Genomic DNA, 18143 nt, shown 5'->3' on the forward strand with positions numbered 1-18143 from the left:
GCTCTTTATGGTTCGGGACACACCATACCACACGTGGCCTCGCTTTTCGCATCGCAATGACAGTTTAGCCGACGCATGCGTTTTTCCCCGAGCAAAAGGCGCGCCGTCGTTCTCGCCGTCTTCGCTCCCCTAAGTGTTCGCGGAGTCACGGAGAGAGAGCCACCGCAGTCTCTCGCCACGCGACGAATTCACAGATCCATTCAATTGTACCCTTCTCTAGTCTCCGAACCGTACACAATGTGACTTTAAAAAATCGTCACTTCGATTATTCTCTCGATCAATATCCAAAAAAATTTTCCCATCGCGCAACGTTCGGATACACTCGACACTGTTAATTTTTTCACTGACACGTAAAAACTTTGGTCCCCCGAAGAAGACGCGTAAGGAGGAGGGGGGAAGCAGTGTGTGAAATGGTTCTGCAACAACGATAAAGCCACAATTATGCCAAACGTCGATAGCCTCATAAATCACTTCCAAACATTTCACGTTCATCTTTAATATTCTTGTCGGATCATCCCCCGAAGACCTCCCACTACGGCTGGATGATATCGTTTGGTAATTCTTCCTGCGATAATTCATCACGATCTGCCGTGGAATATCAATCATATCAAACGGCGAGCTTTAACGGAACGATTTTCTTCGCTTTATTTTCGGCGTGCGCGTACCACTGGTATTCCTAGAAAATTTGACCAAACGATGATGATTAAGTTAGCGCCAAATATAAATGGTCTCTCCTCCCCATTTTCCTTTTCATCTCCCGCGTAAATCATCCAAGAAGGAATCTGTGTCGTGTTAATGATTGGGTAATGGGTGGTTGTATGGTATCCTTGAGCCACATGTGTTCGACGATTAGAGATGATAAATGCGCGATAGAAGAGAGCGTCGGGAATACGGAAATAAATATCAGCGCGCACACCGCGAGATAAATGGGAATATCGAGAGGATAAAGCGAGCTTCCGAAGAAAGTAAGGAGCTATGATTACCGTTGAACAAGTCAAACACAACTGGCGTGGCAGGCATCGATGAGCGAGGAATGCGGAGGGAGGGGAGGAGTTTTTGGTAAAGCTCTCGCGAGACCCGAACAAAGAGCAAAAGTAAACAAACCGGGAGCGCTGGGGGGTTCGCGGAAAAGTGGCGAAACAGAGTGGAGGGACGAATGAGAGAAAAAGAAGGGATGTGGTGGGGAGGGGGCTAGCGGTGGTATACGGTGTCGAACGACACTGGATTATGGTGGGGGCCTGAAAGGTGGCGCAGAAGTCACTTATGGTCTCACCTCGCACGGGGATGCGACAAACTGGCTTGACTCGCACACCTGCTCGTTCGTCGTCGCCCAACGGTCAGCATCCTTGTCCCAAGCTCCTCCACGTACACGCGCATCGAGGATCCTCGTCAGTGGCAAACCGGAAGTGAGTCGGCGAGGTGGCCGCCGTGTGCTTTCGGAGGTTAACGTTTGAGTAAAAAAAATGCGGGCGTACCCGGATGGAACGCGGTTTCGATCGAACAGTGAAAGTTGAGGTTAGGATGAGCTCGCTGAAGAGGACAAACAATCAATCCGCCAGGGAGAGCAGCTCTGCCCGACGGCACGCGCTCTCCGGACCAACAACGAAAAGTGTCCGGAATTTGGTGTACACCGGAAATACTCCTGGCTCGCCTCTCAGGCATCGTTCCAAGTACGAGTTGCGGAGCGTCAGCTGCGAGGGTAGCAAGGTCTTGCCATGGACTCTACGGTAAGTATCCATTTTTCGATCCCGTAAACTCTTCCGCGTCGGTGAGTTTGCTTGTTCGGCGCGATCGGAGGTTAGCCACATGGCAAACGCCTGTCGGGAACGTTCCTGGAACGTTCCAGGAACGTTTCTGGCACTATGTGTACGCTCAGCGGGCACACACGGGTCACTGGGACGTACACCCGCGTATTCTCGCATCGCTGCAGTCGCCTCACGCGTGCAAACACGTGCTCTTTGCTGATGGCCCATGAAAACTGATCGTTCGCGTATGTTTCTCCGCGATGGCGCCAAAAGCCGACGATTATTCCTCTGTTTTTTCTCCCCTATCCCACTTCCCGTCGCATTATCCACGAGAGGGATTCGATTTCGACTTGATCGCTCGTTGAAACCGTCCTTCACCCAGCGCCATTGTTAAACCTTGAATAGAACGACGTACTTTTTCCTCTGTTGGATCGTCTCGATTGAAAAGCAACAAAAAGTGGCAGAAGAAATAATTTTCTTTCGCGTACACTCGAGCAGAAAGTGAGTTGGCTTTATGGCTTTTAGGCGACAAACGATAATTCATGGAAAAATGGCGAGGAAATGCAAGAAAAAAACCAGCAGAGTTGCGGAGGGTCGGTGGTGTCTGTGGGGAGATGCATCTGTGTTTTGCGATTAATTCGCGAGTCAACGGGCGCGTTGCAGCGACTAGCGAGTCGAAGGGAGCAAAGATAGATACTGGACAAAGGGGGAAAAGAGAAGCAACTGGCTCGTCGATATCGGGTTTGGGGCTCTTTATAATTAACCCTTTTACTATCGCCACGAGGCGGCTTGCTCTTTTGTGACAACGATCGATCTCTCGATCACGCTCGACCGAGTGGAAGTCAGAGCGAGGCCTGATAAAGAGAGAATAAGAGGGAGAGTAATCGAGAGAGGGAGAAAGAGAGAGAGAGAGAGAGAGAGAGATGAGGGTCGGTGGAAAACTGACAACGAGGTTGGCGAACGACACACGGGAAAAAAAGTGGAAATAGAAAAAAATAAATTTTTTACAATAGCTTGTAATATTTGCACGATAAATTATTTTTTCTAAAACGAGACACTCGTGGTAAGAAAACTATATTTCTGGGTTATATTCTCTTTACAAGAGAAAGAACGATCCGTATACTCGAGTCTGAAACGCGATCCATGCTGCAATTTTTCTTTTCACAGTCTACTTTATAAGATACGAGGCTATTCCGCCGTACGAAGATACCTGTGGCTCAATTTTATCGCCTACTTCCGCCTTTATGATTCTATATTCATTTTTTTCTCTCTTCCCCTGAACAACTTAAGGTACCTTTATGCTTTTCTTATGAAAATGGTTGAAGGAATAAATAATAGAATTTATCAGGGTCTCTTTCTTTTTTTATCCTCTCGATGTAATAATCGATGCGGCAGGAGAGAAGAAAAGAAAAAGAAAAAATGCTGGTAAAGTAGGGCGCTTCTGCGAAAGAGTTACCGACGGTCGGTAATGCAGGAACCACCGGTAAGTGGTTACCGTCGGAGGCCAAGCGCTCGCGACCCACCTAAAAGTTACGCCCTCCCGTGATTCGACGATAAATTTATTATATACACACACTTCGAAATCAGTTTACCGGCGTTTAACAATTTTATCTCGTCGAATCTCCCCTGCATTCGAACAGCCATCCAGCTTATCATCTCTATTCAATATTGAAGATTTCAACGCGAACGTGACAAGAATTTTGGCGACGCGTGAACGGAATTTGAAATACGTCTATTTTTCTGCATGCGAATTACATAGACTGCTTCTCGTCCCAAGGGAACGATTGCCAGATAAAAATTTCGATTACGGACCATTCGCTTGAAATTTGATACCAATTAGAGACCGCTGAGTTTCGCGATTCGTCTATTTTCAGCTTTTTTAGAGATGAATAACATTGATTGTAGTAAAAGCTGTACAATAATATTGAGCTGAAACCGTGTTTTCGCTTACAGTTTAAAATTTACGCAACGAACGGTGAGGTAAATTTTAACGAATATTTTAGATCTCGTTTATTCTTTACAGTCGGTCTTTATTTCCATCTATCAGAACTGGTATTATCCACCCATATCGGCTTCATAAAGCGGAACGAGCACTGCGATTGCCTTTTCTCTTCCCTTTCCGTTCAAGAAATCAAATTCTCTCTGCTTTTCTCCCTTTTAGCCCACCCCACTCTCACCCCCCTTCCTCTCTCTCTCTCTCTCTCTTTCTCTACAGTCACTCCGTACTACAAACCAGAGCTTCCAAAGCTTTGACGATCCCATGTCACAAAAGTAGCATTGGTAAATCGAATAGGGCAAAAAGGAAGGTAAATTACTGCTCTAAAATCCCCACAAAGCAATATTGTAAATTTATAACAATATATCGCTCCATCGAACAAAATAACCTCCCTCGCTCTCTCGAATATTTCACTTTGACGAAAATAATCATTCAACTTGCGTCCGCATAGAATCTCGCGAGTAAACACACTTTTTCAGGCCGGTAGGTCGAAATGTTATGGATCAACACAGAAATTTCTGGTAAAAGTGGAGAAGAATTTCTAGAGTTTATGGAAGCTGGGCAAAAAGTGTTGAGCAAAGAAGTTACATTGAAAATATGTTGATTAGGAGGAAGCGTGGTAGGGGGTGGGGGATGAGGGTAGGTTGGAAGTTTGCAGGGGCGGATCTGATCGTTTGGGGAAATAGGGTCAGCGTACCAGAGTAGTAGTAGCAGGCAGTAGTGGTGGCAGCAGAAGTGGAGAGGAAGGCGATGAGCACAGCGTGGAGAAGGAGAGAAGGGGGGGGGGGGGCATGGTGCACACATTGTACACCGAGTGGGAGGCGAGGTTAGGGAAGCAGGGTTTGGCATGGAATGGAATATCCTGGAGTCGATACGAAAGATCAGGAGGATATGGAAAAAGCAGAGAGGGAAAGGGAGAAAAACTCGTGTGAACAGTGGGGCAGCTGAACGCATGCATGTTATAACGCGATTTGGCATTCTCTTCCAATCGGATGAGAATCGACAGAAGAGGGGGTGTGGAGGGGGAGGGGGGGGACTGAAAGACAGTCAAAAGATGAGGAAGGAAGAGATGGAACGGAAGAGTATGAGGAGGAAGAAGAAGAAGCGGAAGAAAGAGGTGGAGCTAGAGGAGAGACGATGCTCTCTCCTCGACATGACGACGCCAGTCGGTGGGGACGCCGAGTCGAGTCCCCGCAAGCGAGCTTCTCTCCTCCTCCGTTGGCTTTGGCTCCATTCCTTTCTCTCCCGCTACGCCTGTTTCGCGTGTGCGAGAATCGGTGAGAGAACGCAGTGGAAGGGGGGGGGGGGGGAGTGGGGAGGAAGCTGCGTCGACGGTGTGGCTCTCCTCTCCTCAGTCGGGGTTGCGGACCCGAGCAGCCCGCAGCTTCCCCTCTTCCATTCCCCTTTTCTATCCACCTTTACGATTTCTCTCACGTGACTGCACGATTTTCATGCTGAAACTTCGTTACTCGATTTTGACTGAACGAGCGATGAAACTTGACTATAAGTATTCGTCAATGATAAAAATAAAGCATCGAGAGAAAAAAGTAAGGTTAAGTTCGCCGAGTGATTCTTAATTAATCGAGTGGCTCGTGAAGAAGCTAGGCTAGTGACGAAGTGAACGATAATTGATAGGAAGGGCTTCGATCGATCGTAACGAGTTCATTTCTGAAACTATCCCCTCCCCACCACTCTCTCACTCTCTCTCTCTATCTTTCTCCATTTCGTTTTCCATCTCCCCCCTCACTCGCTATTCTGTATTGTGCGTTCGGAAAAGCACATGGGAACAAACATCGAAGAGACGTGCGACGACAGAGCGAGAGAGTTTGAATTTAGTCGTATATATGTATCAGATATACGACCAGGCAGACGGATCAGTTTCATGTGGTGCAAATTGTCAGCTGGAACTGTCACTATTGGTAAACACGTGTTCCGGCTAGCCTCTACTCTAATCTAAAGTGCTTCCCAATAACATAAACCGTATCTGATAAGGTTATCAGTGACTCGACCGACTTTGTCGAGTCAAGTTTGGTCGCTTCGTCAATTTTTACAACTCTCTCTCTCTCTCTCTCTCTCTCTCTCTCTCTCTCTCTCTCTCTCTCTCTCTCTCTCTCTCTCTCTCTCTCTGGTTTTGTGTACACGAAGTTTTATTTTTACCCTGACAACGAAGACCAGAGAAACTAGCACTGTTAGATCCTGCTGTGTATTTTAATCCTCGCGTTACACCGTTATCCTTGCCAAGGGTCATGGACTCGAAGATCCTGGGAAGTGGTAAATAACCGCCTCTTCTTTTCCATAGTACTCTTCTCTCGGTGGGTGATCGCTCAGGGATCCTCGAGCGTACTATGGATCTTCGCGCCGATTAATCGTGTCGTTGATGCAGTGACCTGTAAGCATAGTGAACGTAAGGACGAATCAACGTTTATCGAACGTTTCTCATATCTAGCTCGGAAGTACATGGTTCTGTCACCAAGACAAATTTGAATTTAAAGCGGAAAGGGATGCGGATTGAAGGAGCAGATAGAATCATTGTTATTTCATGTTGAAATACGATTCGATGTAAATAGAGCGAGAATGCCATTGGCGCAACAAAGAGCAGAACCATACGTGGGGTAAAATTTCTAATCCGGCTTTATTGAAATGAGAATCGGTTCTATTGGTATTACTGCTGAGGTAAAAAGCGGGAAAACTCTGACATGAACCGGCAGAGAACTGAAAGAAACAAGAAGCACCCGGAAAGATAATTTTCTCACAGAAAAACATCGTTATGATAATAAAGGAGAAACATAATTAATAGAATTAATTTCGAGCCACCGCTAATTTATTGTACGTGTGCGCTTTGACGAATTATACGCTACACTTCAGTAATTTACCTCGTCTCGACAATTCGTTCTGCTATGTAATTAGTAGGAGAAGATCGAAATGACTCTGCGAAAAGAGACGGTAAAGGTTATTTGAACAGTTGAGAATTTAAGAACTAAATCACTCAAAAATGCTGCTGAAGGATTTTGTGACACTTACGATTAGGGTATCTGGTGACATTAGGTTTTGCACAGTACGTTTATTTCGAGGTTATGTGTTCCGATATAAGTTGGGTCCTCTCGGTAGTAATATAAACGCTGCTATTGGTTGATGGTTACGTGATGTTTGGGCCACTCGCGCATTCCGTAGAGTTTTTGAACTTCGACGGAATCTTATAATCGGAATTTAAGCTTATTCGTCTTAAGTAATTGATAGGTTAAAGTTTAAACTTAGTTCGGTTTACCACGTCCCGAGACGAAACGATCGTGCTTCTTACCGCATCTTTTTCTTTCCGTGACGTCACGTTCTATAACAAAGATGGCGCTTCCCCCAAATCGCTACCAGAGGGCCAATGATGGAGAGCCTTACGTATGTACGTTCGTTTTCCTTATCCCCCCGTAACGTAATCGAAGCTTCAAAAGTTAGCGCGTTACTTAACGTCCACGGTTGTAGGCCAATGGGAACACGCTTCTGAACCTACAAAAGAAGAAGGAAAAGAAACTTCAGTTTTTTTTCGCCTTGAACTTCGTAGCGAGCACGCATTGTTTTCTCAGTCTTCGACCGAACTCTACCGGTCATTGTAGTAATTAAGGAGAGTGAGAGGGGGGTGGGGGCGCTCGGCGATCACACTACTCGGTAACAGAGTATATAGCGAGGAGAAATATTTTGAAGTAGAGAGGAGGAAGAGCCGTGACAGTTTCAACGTGAAAAACGATTTTCCACGCTACAATGTGTACTACAGACACGTATTCGACAGGCACAAGAATGAATTAAGAAAGCGATGAGGAGCAATTAATTCAATTATCGAGGAGAGTGATAAAATGCTGTGCCTCGACATGAAGCTAGTGGCGAGATTAAGAGGAATATCCTCGGCGAGTACTTCGTCAACTGGTCACAACGGAAATTCTGGTGCGGAAAAACAGAAACGCGGCTCGTGCAGTTCTCAAGTGGTCAGTGACGGTGAAGATGACAGTGGTTTGCTCTCTGTACCGGAAATCGCGCGCAGAGACCGTTCAAGGTCCGTCTGTATGCCGGTTTTGGCACCATCGCAGCTGAGGAATCTCAGGAGACGAGCCAGTCACCATGTGTAGGTTAAACCATTATTTGTTTCGTTGTAAGAGTTTTATCTGGATATAAGCAAACGCAGAACCAGAGGGTACTCTTTTGAAGGTAAAGTAGGATGAAGCGTGAAATTAGTAACGGCTCGCTTTTCACGGTTTCCAATTTGAGTCGAGAGATTCCCGAGGGATATCAAAGAGGCGTCTACGAAGGAAAGCTTTGCTCTCTCTCTCTTTCCATTATACATACTTATATCGAGGAGGCATTAAACTTACTTCTTCTTTCCCCAATTTCTTTACGTCGAAACGCGACCTCGCGACGTTCCTCTCTGCCCTCATTAACCTAGATATTCAGCCTGTGAAAACGTGAAAAATAACAAAAGGGCTGGAGTAGGGGGGGGGGGGGGTAGTAAAGCGGTGTTTGGTGGGAGTGTTTGACGAAAGCTAGCTATTTTCGTCAAGGCACGTTTCGCGCAATCCTCGTCGTAAATTTCGCACGCGATCATTAAGGAATTCATCCCTTTCGCCAGTAAAAGCGTCAACTATCCAATCCCATCTCGTTTCTCGTCTCATCGAATGTACAGCTTTCGGGTCGTAGATGGCAGTAGCAACAACAAGCCATGCCCTTATTCGGTAAACATGCCAGGGTAGAAAGACATTAAAAGCGAATTTATGTCGCGAGGCGCGTTAATTTCCAAGATTCGTTGTCCATTCTTCTCCCCCTCCTCGTTACCCGCTTAATTTCATCTCGCGTGCTAGCCTCGATATTTCCATTCCCTCCCCATTATACTTTATCAGTCTTTTCTCGGTCACGCAATTAACCTTACCAACGTGCTACGGTTATTAACAGTAACAAACAACAATAGCGCGTCTCGTAAATTCTAATCGCATTGCAAAATCGATAAATGCGTTCTAACCTATCTATTTTCAACGTCTCGCCACCGAACTTCCAGCTGCGTTCGAACAATATGCGTCGGACAAAGCATTGTTTACACACGGCACGGCTCGCGTGACTCGGGAACTTTCGCGTTATATCCGAATATAATTATAGAGTTAGCAATTTGTCTCGATGAGAATCGAGTGAAAGGAAAACTCAAACACCTAGCCAAAATAACAATAAGGCATTCGAGGCGCTGCACGTGTGAGGTCGAAAGCGACGTTGCCTAATTGCTCTATTTGCGTGGATAGCAATATATAAGAATGTCGTGGAGGATCACGTGACCATCGAATGCTCTCTAAGAAACTGTTTCTCTTCTTTATTTTACAGAGCGACCACGGACACCGTGTCATCCAGGCGAGGAGTTTTATCACGGCGTTGTTATGGAAGCGTCGAGATGGTAAAAGAAAATTGGCAAAGAGTTTGCCTCTTCTCTTTCTCTTTCTCTCTTTTCTCTCTCACTCTCTGACGCCATTGCCTTGTTCCAATTCAAGAATGCCACTGGGGCCTCTGCGATCTGCCAATTGAAAGATCGACGATGCTAATTCGCCTTTTAGCCTACCACACGCGTAAATACAAACACAAGGCTCTCCTCGTTAATTGCTCCTCGTGCATGTGTGCGTTCTCGAAGGCGCGTGTAGGTCAGTATGCCTGCGCGTTGGTACTATTGTTTGCTTCTCACGCGTGACCTTTACTCGTCACCCACTTGAACGTTTTACAGTGTATGCAAATCATCCGTGAGGCGTAACGAATTTTACACTCGGTATTTTTTCAAAGTTTACGTGTTTACACGGAATTCCCTGTAAATCCGTAAGGAGAAGCAATCGAGCTCTGGTCAGCCTCCCCGTCGAGGAAACTCTCTTTGACCTAACCTTTTAAGAGTGGAAGGCAGAAGCTCGTGTCGTGGCTTCGCTTTGGCTAGATTACCGCCGCCGTCGCCGAAAAGCCATTCGTACAACTCGATATTTTTTTTAAACTTTATGTGTTTACATCGAATTCCCTGTAAGTCCCTAAGGAGAAGCAATCGAGCTCTGGCCAGCCTTCCCGTCGAGGAAACTCTCTTTGACCTAACCTTTTAAGAGTGGGAGGCAGAAGCTCGTGTCATGGCTTCGCTTTGGCTAGATTACCGCCGCCGTCGCCGGAAAACCATTCGTACGTCCGGCTGGGTTTCTTGAAACTGGAACACGGCTAGTTTAGTCGTCTCTCATCGTTTCTCAGTCAGTGGTGTGCTCGCTTATTCACGATCCTTAAACCACTCGTGGATCTCTGTGAATTTCGCTGTTGCAGTTACCGCAAATCGACCAAGACGGCACCGACAATGGCAGAAGATTTCGTCTCGAGAACGGAGACTCTCCCGGTGAAAAGGAGGAGGTAAGAGGCTCTCGTATAATTATCGACGATTTTCCTCGAGAATACCAGCTTTAAGCTTGCGAGTTCCCTGAAACATCCAAAAATAGACTCTACATTTTCTTGAATGCACGATAATCCCATAAGAATATTACATTTTTAAAAATAAACTTTCCTACAAAATGTCAACTGTTGACACTCAATGGCTCGATCGATGATGCGTGTTTTTGTTTGCCCCAACGCAGATGTTCGGTTCGCCAAGTACACCGATATTGGAGAATCCTGAATATCAGACTAGATGGTACTTCAAATACTTTCTCGGGAAGCGTAAGTAGTTTCTGATATTATCAAAGGCCTCTGAACAAGAGATTGAAATGAGTGAAGCGAATTCTAATTATTGGTACGTCAGCGCCCATCAGCACCAGTAGGTGCATGCATATACAGGGTATCCCATTTTAACTTCCGCTTTGGAATATCTCGCAAAATAGTCCTTCCATAAGGAAGCGTTTCGGACGAGAGTCGTTTCGCTTCGAGGGAGGCGTAGGATGGTATCATTGGTTTGACCTTGGAACTTCATTTGAAGGTCATGTGAAGGTCGTCTTGAGTTTTTTAAACGAAACATCCCACTCTTTATCGCATTTTCTCGCAGCTCGCTCCGAGGGCTTTAAAAAAACTTTCCTTCATTTTTTTCTTTCGTCCGATCGTTTACGAGACATTGGATTTGAGAGTGTGTACGTAGGTGAGCGAATTTTGTGTAACGGTCACGCACACTCTTTCAACCGAACCCACTCTTGTAAGCAATTTCCAATGGAAATATCTCGTAAATGTCTGGGTGAATTAAAAAAATTAAAATAGGATTTTTTTATGCTCTCAAGATAAATTATAAGAAAATGTAATAAATAATTGGGGGTGCAATTTGAAAAATTAAGGATGGCCTTTGTATCTTCTTTATTGTTCCTTCCTAGGTCAAAGCAATTTCCAATGGAAATATCTCGTAAATGCCTAGGTAAATTAAAAAATTAAAATAGGATTTTTTTATGCTCTCAAGATGAATTATAAGAAAATGTAGTAAAAAAATGGGGGTGCAATTTGTAAAATTCAGGATGAACTTTGTATCTTCTTTAGTGTTCTTTTCAAGGTCAAAGCAATAATACCACCTTACAGACCTCTCGAAATAAAACAATTTTTGTTAAAATTTATTTTTACAGTGATTGAATTTTAAGATATTCCAAGGCGAAGCTTGAAATGAAACACCCTGTATACATATTATACAGAGTGATTCTTTTAATTTTAGACTGATTTTATTATTCAGAGAAATAGTTATTTAATAAAAGGTAATTTTTCACAAAGTCGATTATTTCAAAAAAAGGCATGAGTTACTTTCAATTGGTTTGACCTTGCAAAGTCGTTCGAAGATCTCCTGGAACTTTTCAAATGAAACACTCTGTATATTTTTGCACATTCTTGCAAGTTACCTCGAGAGCTTTCAAAACAATGTATCAACATACCATTTGATCCAGGTGTGTATTAAGAAATATTTAGATTTGAAATTATATGTATAAGTGAGCACACATGTTTTTGTGTGGGAAGCAGTTTTGCACACTAGCGAAATTCCCACTCACTTCAAGTATATCGTAAATGCCTTAATATATTGTTTTGGAAAGCTTATGGGATTAGCTATAAAATTATGGGTGTTCCATTTAAGAAGTGCAAGGTGACCTGTGTATGACCCTCAAATAACTTAACGTGAACCCAATCTCACCGATTGTTTGACCTTTTGGGTTAAGCAACCTTTGTAAGAAAGACCTCCTTAAATTACTTATTTTGCAGTCTCAAATTATTTATAAAATAATTTAATATGAATGATAAATCTTTAATCAACAAGTCTCCTATATTTTTTTAATACAAGTTAAATTAATTGTTTTTAATATATGACGAGAAAAATTTATTGATACTATTAATATAATAAATTTTTTAAAATATCCTCATAATTCTTCTTAATCAAAACAGCAAATTTTTGAAAGTGGCATTTTTGAAAATTTATTATAAGAATAATTTTTATCTCCTTTTCTCTCACGTATCAAGATATAAGCACAATTTAACTTTATTCTTTCGAATTAATTATTAACCGAAAATTGTTGAGAAACGTTAATGAAAGGAGTTATGAAATAATGCCATATATTTAGAGAAATAATAAAAATCAGATAATAGTTCATTAGCATTCTCTCCCTTATTTTTAACGTACAATAAACTCCTAGAGTTTGGCACATTTGGCCGAAACAACCTGTACAAGTATACAGGGTGTTTATTTAAATTCCTCCCAGAGCTTGGAATTTATACTTAAGGCCATTTTCAAAATTATTCTATTATTATTTAAAAATGTTTTTTAGTTTCGCTTTACACTCTGGAGTGAAATGAACTATGTACACCCTATATACAGGGTGCCAATATAAAAATTACAAACTCTAAAAATTTGAATAGTATGAATAATTATAAGAAAAAAGTTCCTTTACCATTTTTAAATCAAGTCCTTATTACAAAAGTTATCGATGATTTAAAATTTGTTAATTTGACACCTATTATTACCAGAGCAATCTACCTCCCTTCTATAATTGGCCAATCTTCGCCAGAAAATTCCTCGAACTAATCAAAAGCCTGGAAATTAGCAATTTTTAATCACCAATAACTTCTGCAGTAACAACTGGATTTAAAAATAGGAATTTGTTTCTCGCAATTATTCGTGCTATCCAAATTTAAACATCTGGTCATATTTAACGGATCACCCGGTATATGTGTGTACAGCGAGTGAGAGAATGGAGAGGATTAAATTAGGGGATCGTTGGTAAATTGGTGATACGCGTTCTATTGTTGTTCACAGTGCACCAAAATTACGTGGCGTCCGATCAAGAGAGAAATCCTCTCTTCCTATCGGTGGTAACAAGCGACATTGGCGATCAATGTGTACCTCACTACAGGGTCATCCTTTGGCGACGAACGGTCAGTCGATATTTTCACATTTATCAGGAAAAACTGTAATCTCTGGACCAACCTTAAATATATATATATATATATATATATATATATACACATACACATACACATAGTACTCTTAAATGTTATAAAATTGGACCTCTGCTGGGCCAAACTTGACCACAACTTCCATCTTCCAACAAGAAACCCACTATCGTAGTCTGAACCCACTGACCTCGATATTCCACATTTGTATTCTTCCTACTGGAGCGACACTATCTATATGCCGACTCTCCATCCCTTTTCGATCCGCTACGAGTACTTCTCACGAATATATATATATCTCACCCATAATCAAATACGATTCATCGCCATCCACTTGAATTTTTTTATCCTCTTCTGAAATTACGTTCCTCCATTAACCTGATTTTAAGAGCTCTGTATATTTTACTATTAAATTTTTTGTGGTTTTATATATATATATATTGATAATTATATAACATTGTGATTTTTACAGGGTGCACAGAAGATATCCTTGCCTTATTCAGCCAATAAGACGTTGACTATAAGGCAGATCCTGAGGCAAGTATAATCATTAGCTGGAGAACGTGTCTAGGAGAATCGAAGGGTCGAAGCAATGGTAATTCCTGATTGAAATTTCAGCAACTTCTTTGGATTGGAGAAACTCGACAAGGCACCTCGCGAGGTCTTTTCACCGGAAATACAGAAGGTAAGAGGGTAGTTGAAAATAGGAAAAAAGTTGCGAGACAATCGAGTTGGGAAAGTTGAGTTTGCGATGAAACACTCAAATCTCCTCTTCAACTGTTTTCAGGATCTGTTGTTGTTGGAGGAGCAGGAGGGCTCCGTGAACTTTAAATTTGGAGTGATATACGCTAGAGAGGGCCAAATTACCGACGACGAGATGCTCTCCAATGGTAGGTATAGCTCGTTAAGAACAATCCTCAGCTGCTGCCACTGAAACACAAAAAGCATCGTTGCTTTTAATAAAGTTTTCGAGCTGAGAGAGAGAGAGAGAGAGAGAGAGAGAGAGAGAGAGAGAGAGAGAGAGAGAGAGAGAGAGAGAGAGAGAGAGAGAGAGAGAGAGAGAGAGAGAGAGAGAGAGAGTTCACAGTGATGGAGAAATGACTGTGGTGTCTGATTTGATTGCTCGCAGAAAAGGGAAGCTCTGGATTCGAGAGGTTCCTGGAGATCCTCGGTGAGAGAATACGACTGAAGGGCTGGGATAAGTACCGAGGTGGTTTGGACGTAAAAGGTATGCCAATGATATGCAAAGTAGTCCCAGTACTCTGTATATATTTCATTTTAATCGAGTATTAAACCAGAGCAGACTGTGGCCCCGAGTCACGATTTGCTCGGATTTCATGCCAAATCTCTCTTCTCGGTGACTGGGACCTCTCTGCACATTTTCAAAAAACTGCAGGACGATATAGTCAACTAGAAAGTGTCGTAGGAAGAAGAGGGTCTTCAAGATTCATGTCGTTTCAGGTGATATGACTGGCAAGGATAGCTATTACACGGTGTACGCAGGTCACGAGGTCATGTACCATGTGAGCACGATGCTCCCATACTCGAAGGACAATCCTCAACAGTTGGAGAGGAAGAGGCACATCGGTAACGACATAGTGAATATTATCTATGCTGATGACCCAAGCGTGCTGGAGACCTTCAATCCAAACAGCATCAAGAGCCAGTTCACTCGTGAGTCATTGAATCTTTGAAATCATAGTTGCTTCTCCTTTCTTACACGCAAATCTTTGTTTCAGACGTATTTGCCCTCGTGACGTACGAGGAAAACAGTAAAGCTTGGCGAGTTGCCATTTATTGCGACGAGAACGTTCCTCTTTTTGGGCCAAGCCTCCCCTGCCCTCCGGTCTTCGAGGATCCTTACAACTTGCGTGAATTCTTGCTGGTAAAACTAATAAATGGCGAGAAGGCTACGTTCGATACTCCTACTTTTTCGAGGAAAAGAGAGAGAACGTTGGATGCCCTCTTAAGGGACATGTACCAAGACCATGCGCAAGAGGGAAAGAGCAATGTAAATATTTTATATCCATTTTTTTGTCGCACGATGTATCATAGAACAGAAGGAACAATGATCTTTACAATTTTTGCTTTTACTCCCTCAAGAGCATGCTCAATCGACGAGCTTTATCCGACGTCGTGGAGGCTCCAGGACGCAGAAGGGAGGAGACTCGAGCAGTGGAAATGGTTCGTGTAGGTCAGGCACTCAAATTGGAAGCCATTGTGCGAGGATTGGCCCCAACGTCCCTGGCCACTGTTGGTCCTCTCAAGCCCAGACCCTGGGAGCCAAGATGCATCTATCCAGACTTCCCACAAGAGGTTGTTTGTGGGGACGTTTGGCTCGAGAATAAACTCCTTCTTGCCACAGAAAATGGCACCTTCATCGTTGAAGGTACACGACCTCTTGCGCAGTCACTCTTTAGATCTGTGACAAGAAATTTAATTAATATAGCAATTTTTCTGCAGAGGGTCTGTCACACAGATTGATATTCGATGAATCCGTACAAATCAAACAGTTGGACGTGGTGGAGCAGCATGGGATTCTATTGTTTCGCGCTGGGGACAAGGGCAAAGAGAGCAACGTGTATGTTTTTCGACTGAGAGAACTGGAAAGTGATAGCAATCTTAGGCATATGGATATGCTGAATGATATTCAGGCGGAAGTGGAGGGGGATCAAGAGAACGACGATAATGGGCTGGACGAAAATGAAGATGAGGCGGACGAGGATGAGCGCAGCGCCGAAGACGAGCAAGATATTTTTGCACGTAACTCAAAATTCAGACCTGCTCGTTCACAGGCACGACTGCGTCTCAGAGCACCAGCTGTTAGAAGTCGAGCTCACATAAAGGAACGAAAATTAGAACGTACGAAAGGTTGCCACTTGTACAGCATCACCAGAGCTGGAGGATCGCATTTGCGAATGGTACTCGTTTAATTGTAATTGTACAGAAGAGTAACAAGTGTTCCTCGTAGGAAGAGAAATGCTCATGAAAGTTTGAATTTTCAGTGTGTAGCAGTGGGAAAGAGGCTGACTGTTCTACAGTGGAAACACAATGCAGCCTGGACAACCTGGTGTGCAGCAGCCGACACGGATACTGTCGATGGATTTCTGGTCTTAAGGGAATTCAACGCTAGCGAGACTCCTTCGATAGTGACCATGATAGAGAGCGCAGATCCTTCGAATGAATGGACTCTGTGCTGCGGTGCAAGATACAATTTCGAGCTGATCTCCGCTTCCGGTGCATCCAGAATCATTCATCTAGATTCCACAAAGCCGCATCTAGTCGCAGCATTGGATCTTCGCGAGGATGAAGAGCCAGAATTATTGCTATGTTACAATAGTAATTCTCTTTTCTTAACGTTGAGTTATTTTTGTTTGTATATACTATTATTTCTTCTTTAACATCTCTCTTCCTCAGATACGTGCCATTTCCAAAAGCTATCCGAGGAATCAGCTACAACCACAGAATTTGATTTTAACTGGAATTCAGTGCCAATTGCCGTTGGTAAGAGTAGGATAATAATTTAATTTCATGTTGAAAAGGCTAACTTGAAAATAATTATTTTCAGCCTGTGCCTTCCCGTACGTAATAGCCTTCACGAACGATTTGATGGAAATTCGACTGATAATAAATGGCAATCTTGTGCACTCGATTGCCATGCCCAATCTCAGCTTGATCACCTCAAAGCGTGACATCTTTTTCGCTACCACAGCACCCGAATTTTTATCCGGAAAGTGCGAGCGAATCAAATTAGATTTTGCCAAACCTTCTGAAAAGGATGAACCTTGCCACAGTCCACCACTCTCTAGCCAATCTACTTCGTCGTCTCGATCCAGTCTTCAGAGTAAATTTCCTTTCTTCCTTTTTCTAATGTTTCCATAGTTTTCGACAAAAAATAACTGTCTGTCTGATTCGTGTAGATAGCCAAAGCGACTGGAAGCCAATCAGAATATATAGAATTCCTCTGCAGACTTTGTCGAGAAGCTCAGCTACGAATTGCAGTCAGAGGAGATGCCCGAGTCCTGCCGAGCCGGAAATAGTGTCAGCACCACCCGTGGTCGATCGATCGTTTCTCGGAGTGGATGTCCACAGGACTCTAAGTAGATCATGCAGTAGCAGCCCGACTCCAAATTCAGCCAATACGACCCTAGTGCCTACTGCTTGCAGGAAATGAGAATATCGAGGGACTAAAACCGTACCTGACACGATATGCGAGCGAAAGTTCCTGCTTTCTTTCACAATATATATACATATATATTTATTGAATTTATTCAGTGATACTGGCAGTAAGACTGTGTTGCTCGTATATTTCTCTCCTATACGTCATATTCGAGTAAGAAACAATTAATAAACGCACAATTTTATCGTGCAAAGTTAATTGCAAAAGGAAATCCACTAAAGCATGGCTTGTTTGCGATAAAAAAGAAAAAGAGAGAACTTTGAAAAGGTAACTCTTATAGTTAATAGCTACACTGAATAAAGTACTTTTTTTAATTGATTTTAATGGGATATGGAGGGATTTTCCGAGCGTAGTTTACGGCGGGTTAATTTTATTAAAGCGCTGTGAAGTATATTATAAAGAAATATATATAATATATAATGAATCAAATATAATAATGCTAGGTGACGTTCAAAGCACCACATGTACATATTAATAAATCAAATAAAGCGTATATATAATCGTTGAAATGAAGGAAAAAACGTTTTTTGGGGATTTATTTTAAATAACAGAATAAATGAAAGAACCAGGAGAGACACGTTTGCAAAAATTAAAGGAGTCAGAGTCTCGGTAAGCGTTGAACATTCGATATTGGCGGGCAGCCAATTTGGCGCGAAAACTTAACGTTCGTTTAAGATGGCGGCGGTAATGGCGTCGGTTTGTGGCTCCATCTGGTGACCGTGCACTGTACGAAAAAATAAACGGGCGCTGCTGCCGTTTCCACCACCACTACACCCCACTGACGAGCATCGCCAGGTAATAGTAGTAAGATAGTAGTAGTAGTGATGGTACGTGTATATGTTCA

The 18143-nt window shown here is 43.0% G+C and overlaps 1 protein-coding gene across 2 annotated transcripts; it reads left to right on the forward strand.

The window, feature by feature from the left end:
- The first annotated feature begins 1187 nt into the window (after window positions 1–1187).
- On the forward strand, window positions 1188–17807 carry LOC136780084 (GTPase-activating Rap/Ran-GAP domain-like protein 3). 2 transcript variants are annotated; one of them, XM_066738174.1, is made up of 17 exons: window positions 1188–1727; window positions 9088–9157; window positions 10045–10128; window positions 10350–10431; window positions 12983–13101; window positions 13592–13656; window positions 13738–13804; window positions 13907–14009; window positions 14249–14347; window positions 14581–14793; window positions 14859–15130; window positions 15223–15508; window positions 15583–16040; window positions 16125–16458; window positions 16537–16623; window positions 16688–16963; window positions 17040–17807. In XM_066738174.1, the coding sequence occupies exons 1-17, from the start codon at window positions 1480–1482 to the stop codon at window positions 17291–17293; spliced, it is 3117 nt and encodes a 1038-aa protein (XP_066594271.1). In that variant the 5' UTR covers window positions 1188–1479; the 3' UTR covers window positions 17294–17807. The 2 variants fall into 2 exon arrangements, with proteins under 2 accessions (XP_066594271.1, XP_066594269.1); XM_066738172.1 differs by lacking the exon at window positions 1188–1727 and adding an exon at window positions 7579–7849.
- The last annotated feature ends 336 nt before the right edge of the window (window positions 17808–18143 follow it).

Source organism: Prorops nasuta, unplaced genomic scaffold (assembly GCF_024137725.1).
Source record: "Prorops nasuta isolate Cenicafe-Biocafe unplaced genomic scaffold, Cenicafe_Pnas_1.2 PNAS00018, whole genome shotgun sequence".
Taxonomy (NCBI): Eukaryota; Metazoa; Arthropoda; class Insecta; order Hymenoptera; family Bethylidae; genus Prorops; species Prorops nasuta.

Excerpts from the sequence above, each read along its gene's own strand:
- LOC136780084 (XM_066738172.1), top strand. The coding sequence starts at position 7,584 with ATGCTGTGCCTCGACATGAAGCTAGTGGCGAGATTAAGAGGAATATCC. Across the intron at positions 10,129-10,349 it reads CTCCCGGTGAAAAGGAGGAG|ATGTTCGGTTCGCCAAGTAC; the intron begins GTAAGAGGCTCT and ends GCCCCAACGCAG. Across the intron at positions 16,964-17,039 it reads GTCTCGATCCAGTCTTCAGA|ATAGCCAAAGCGACTGGAAG; the intron begins GTAAATTTCCTT and ends TGATTCGTGTAG.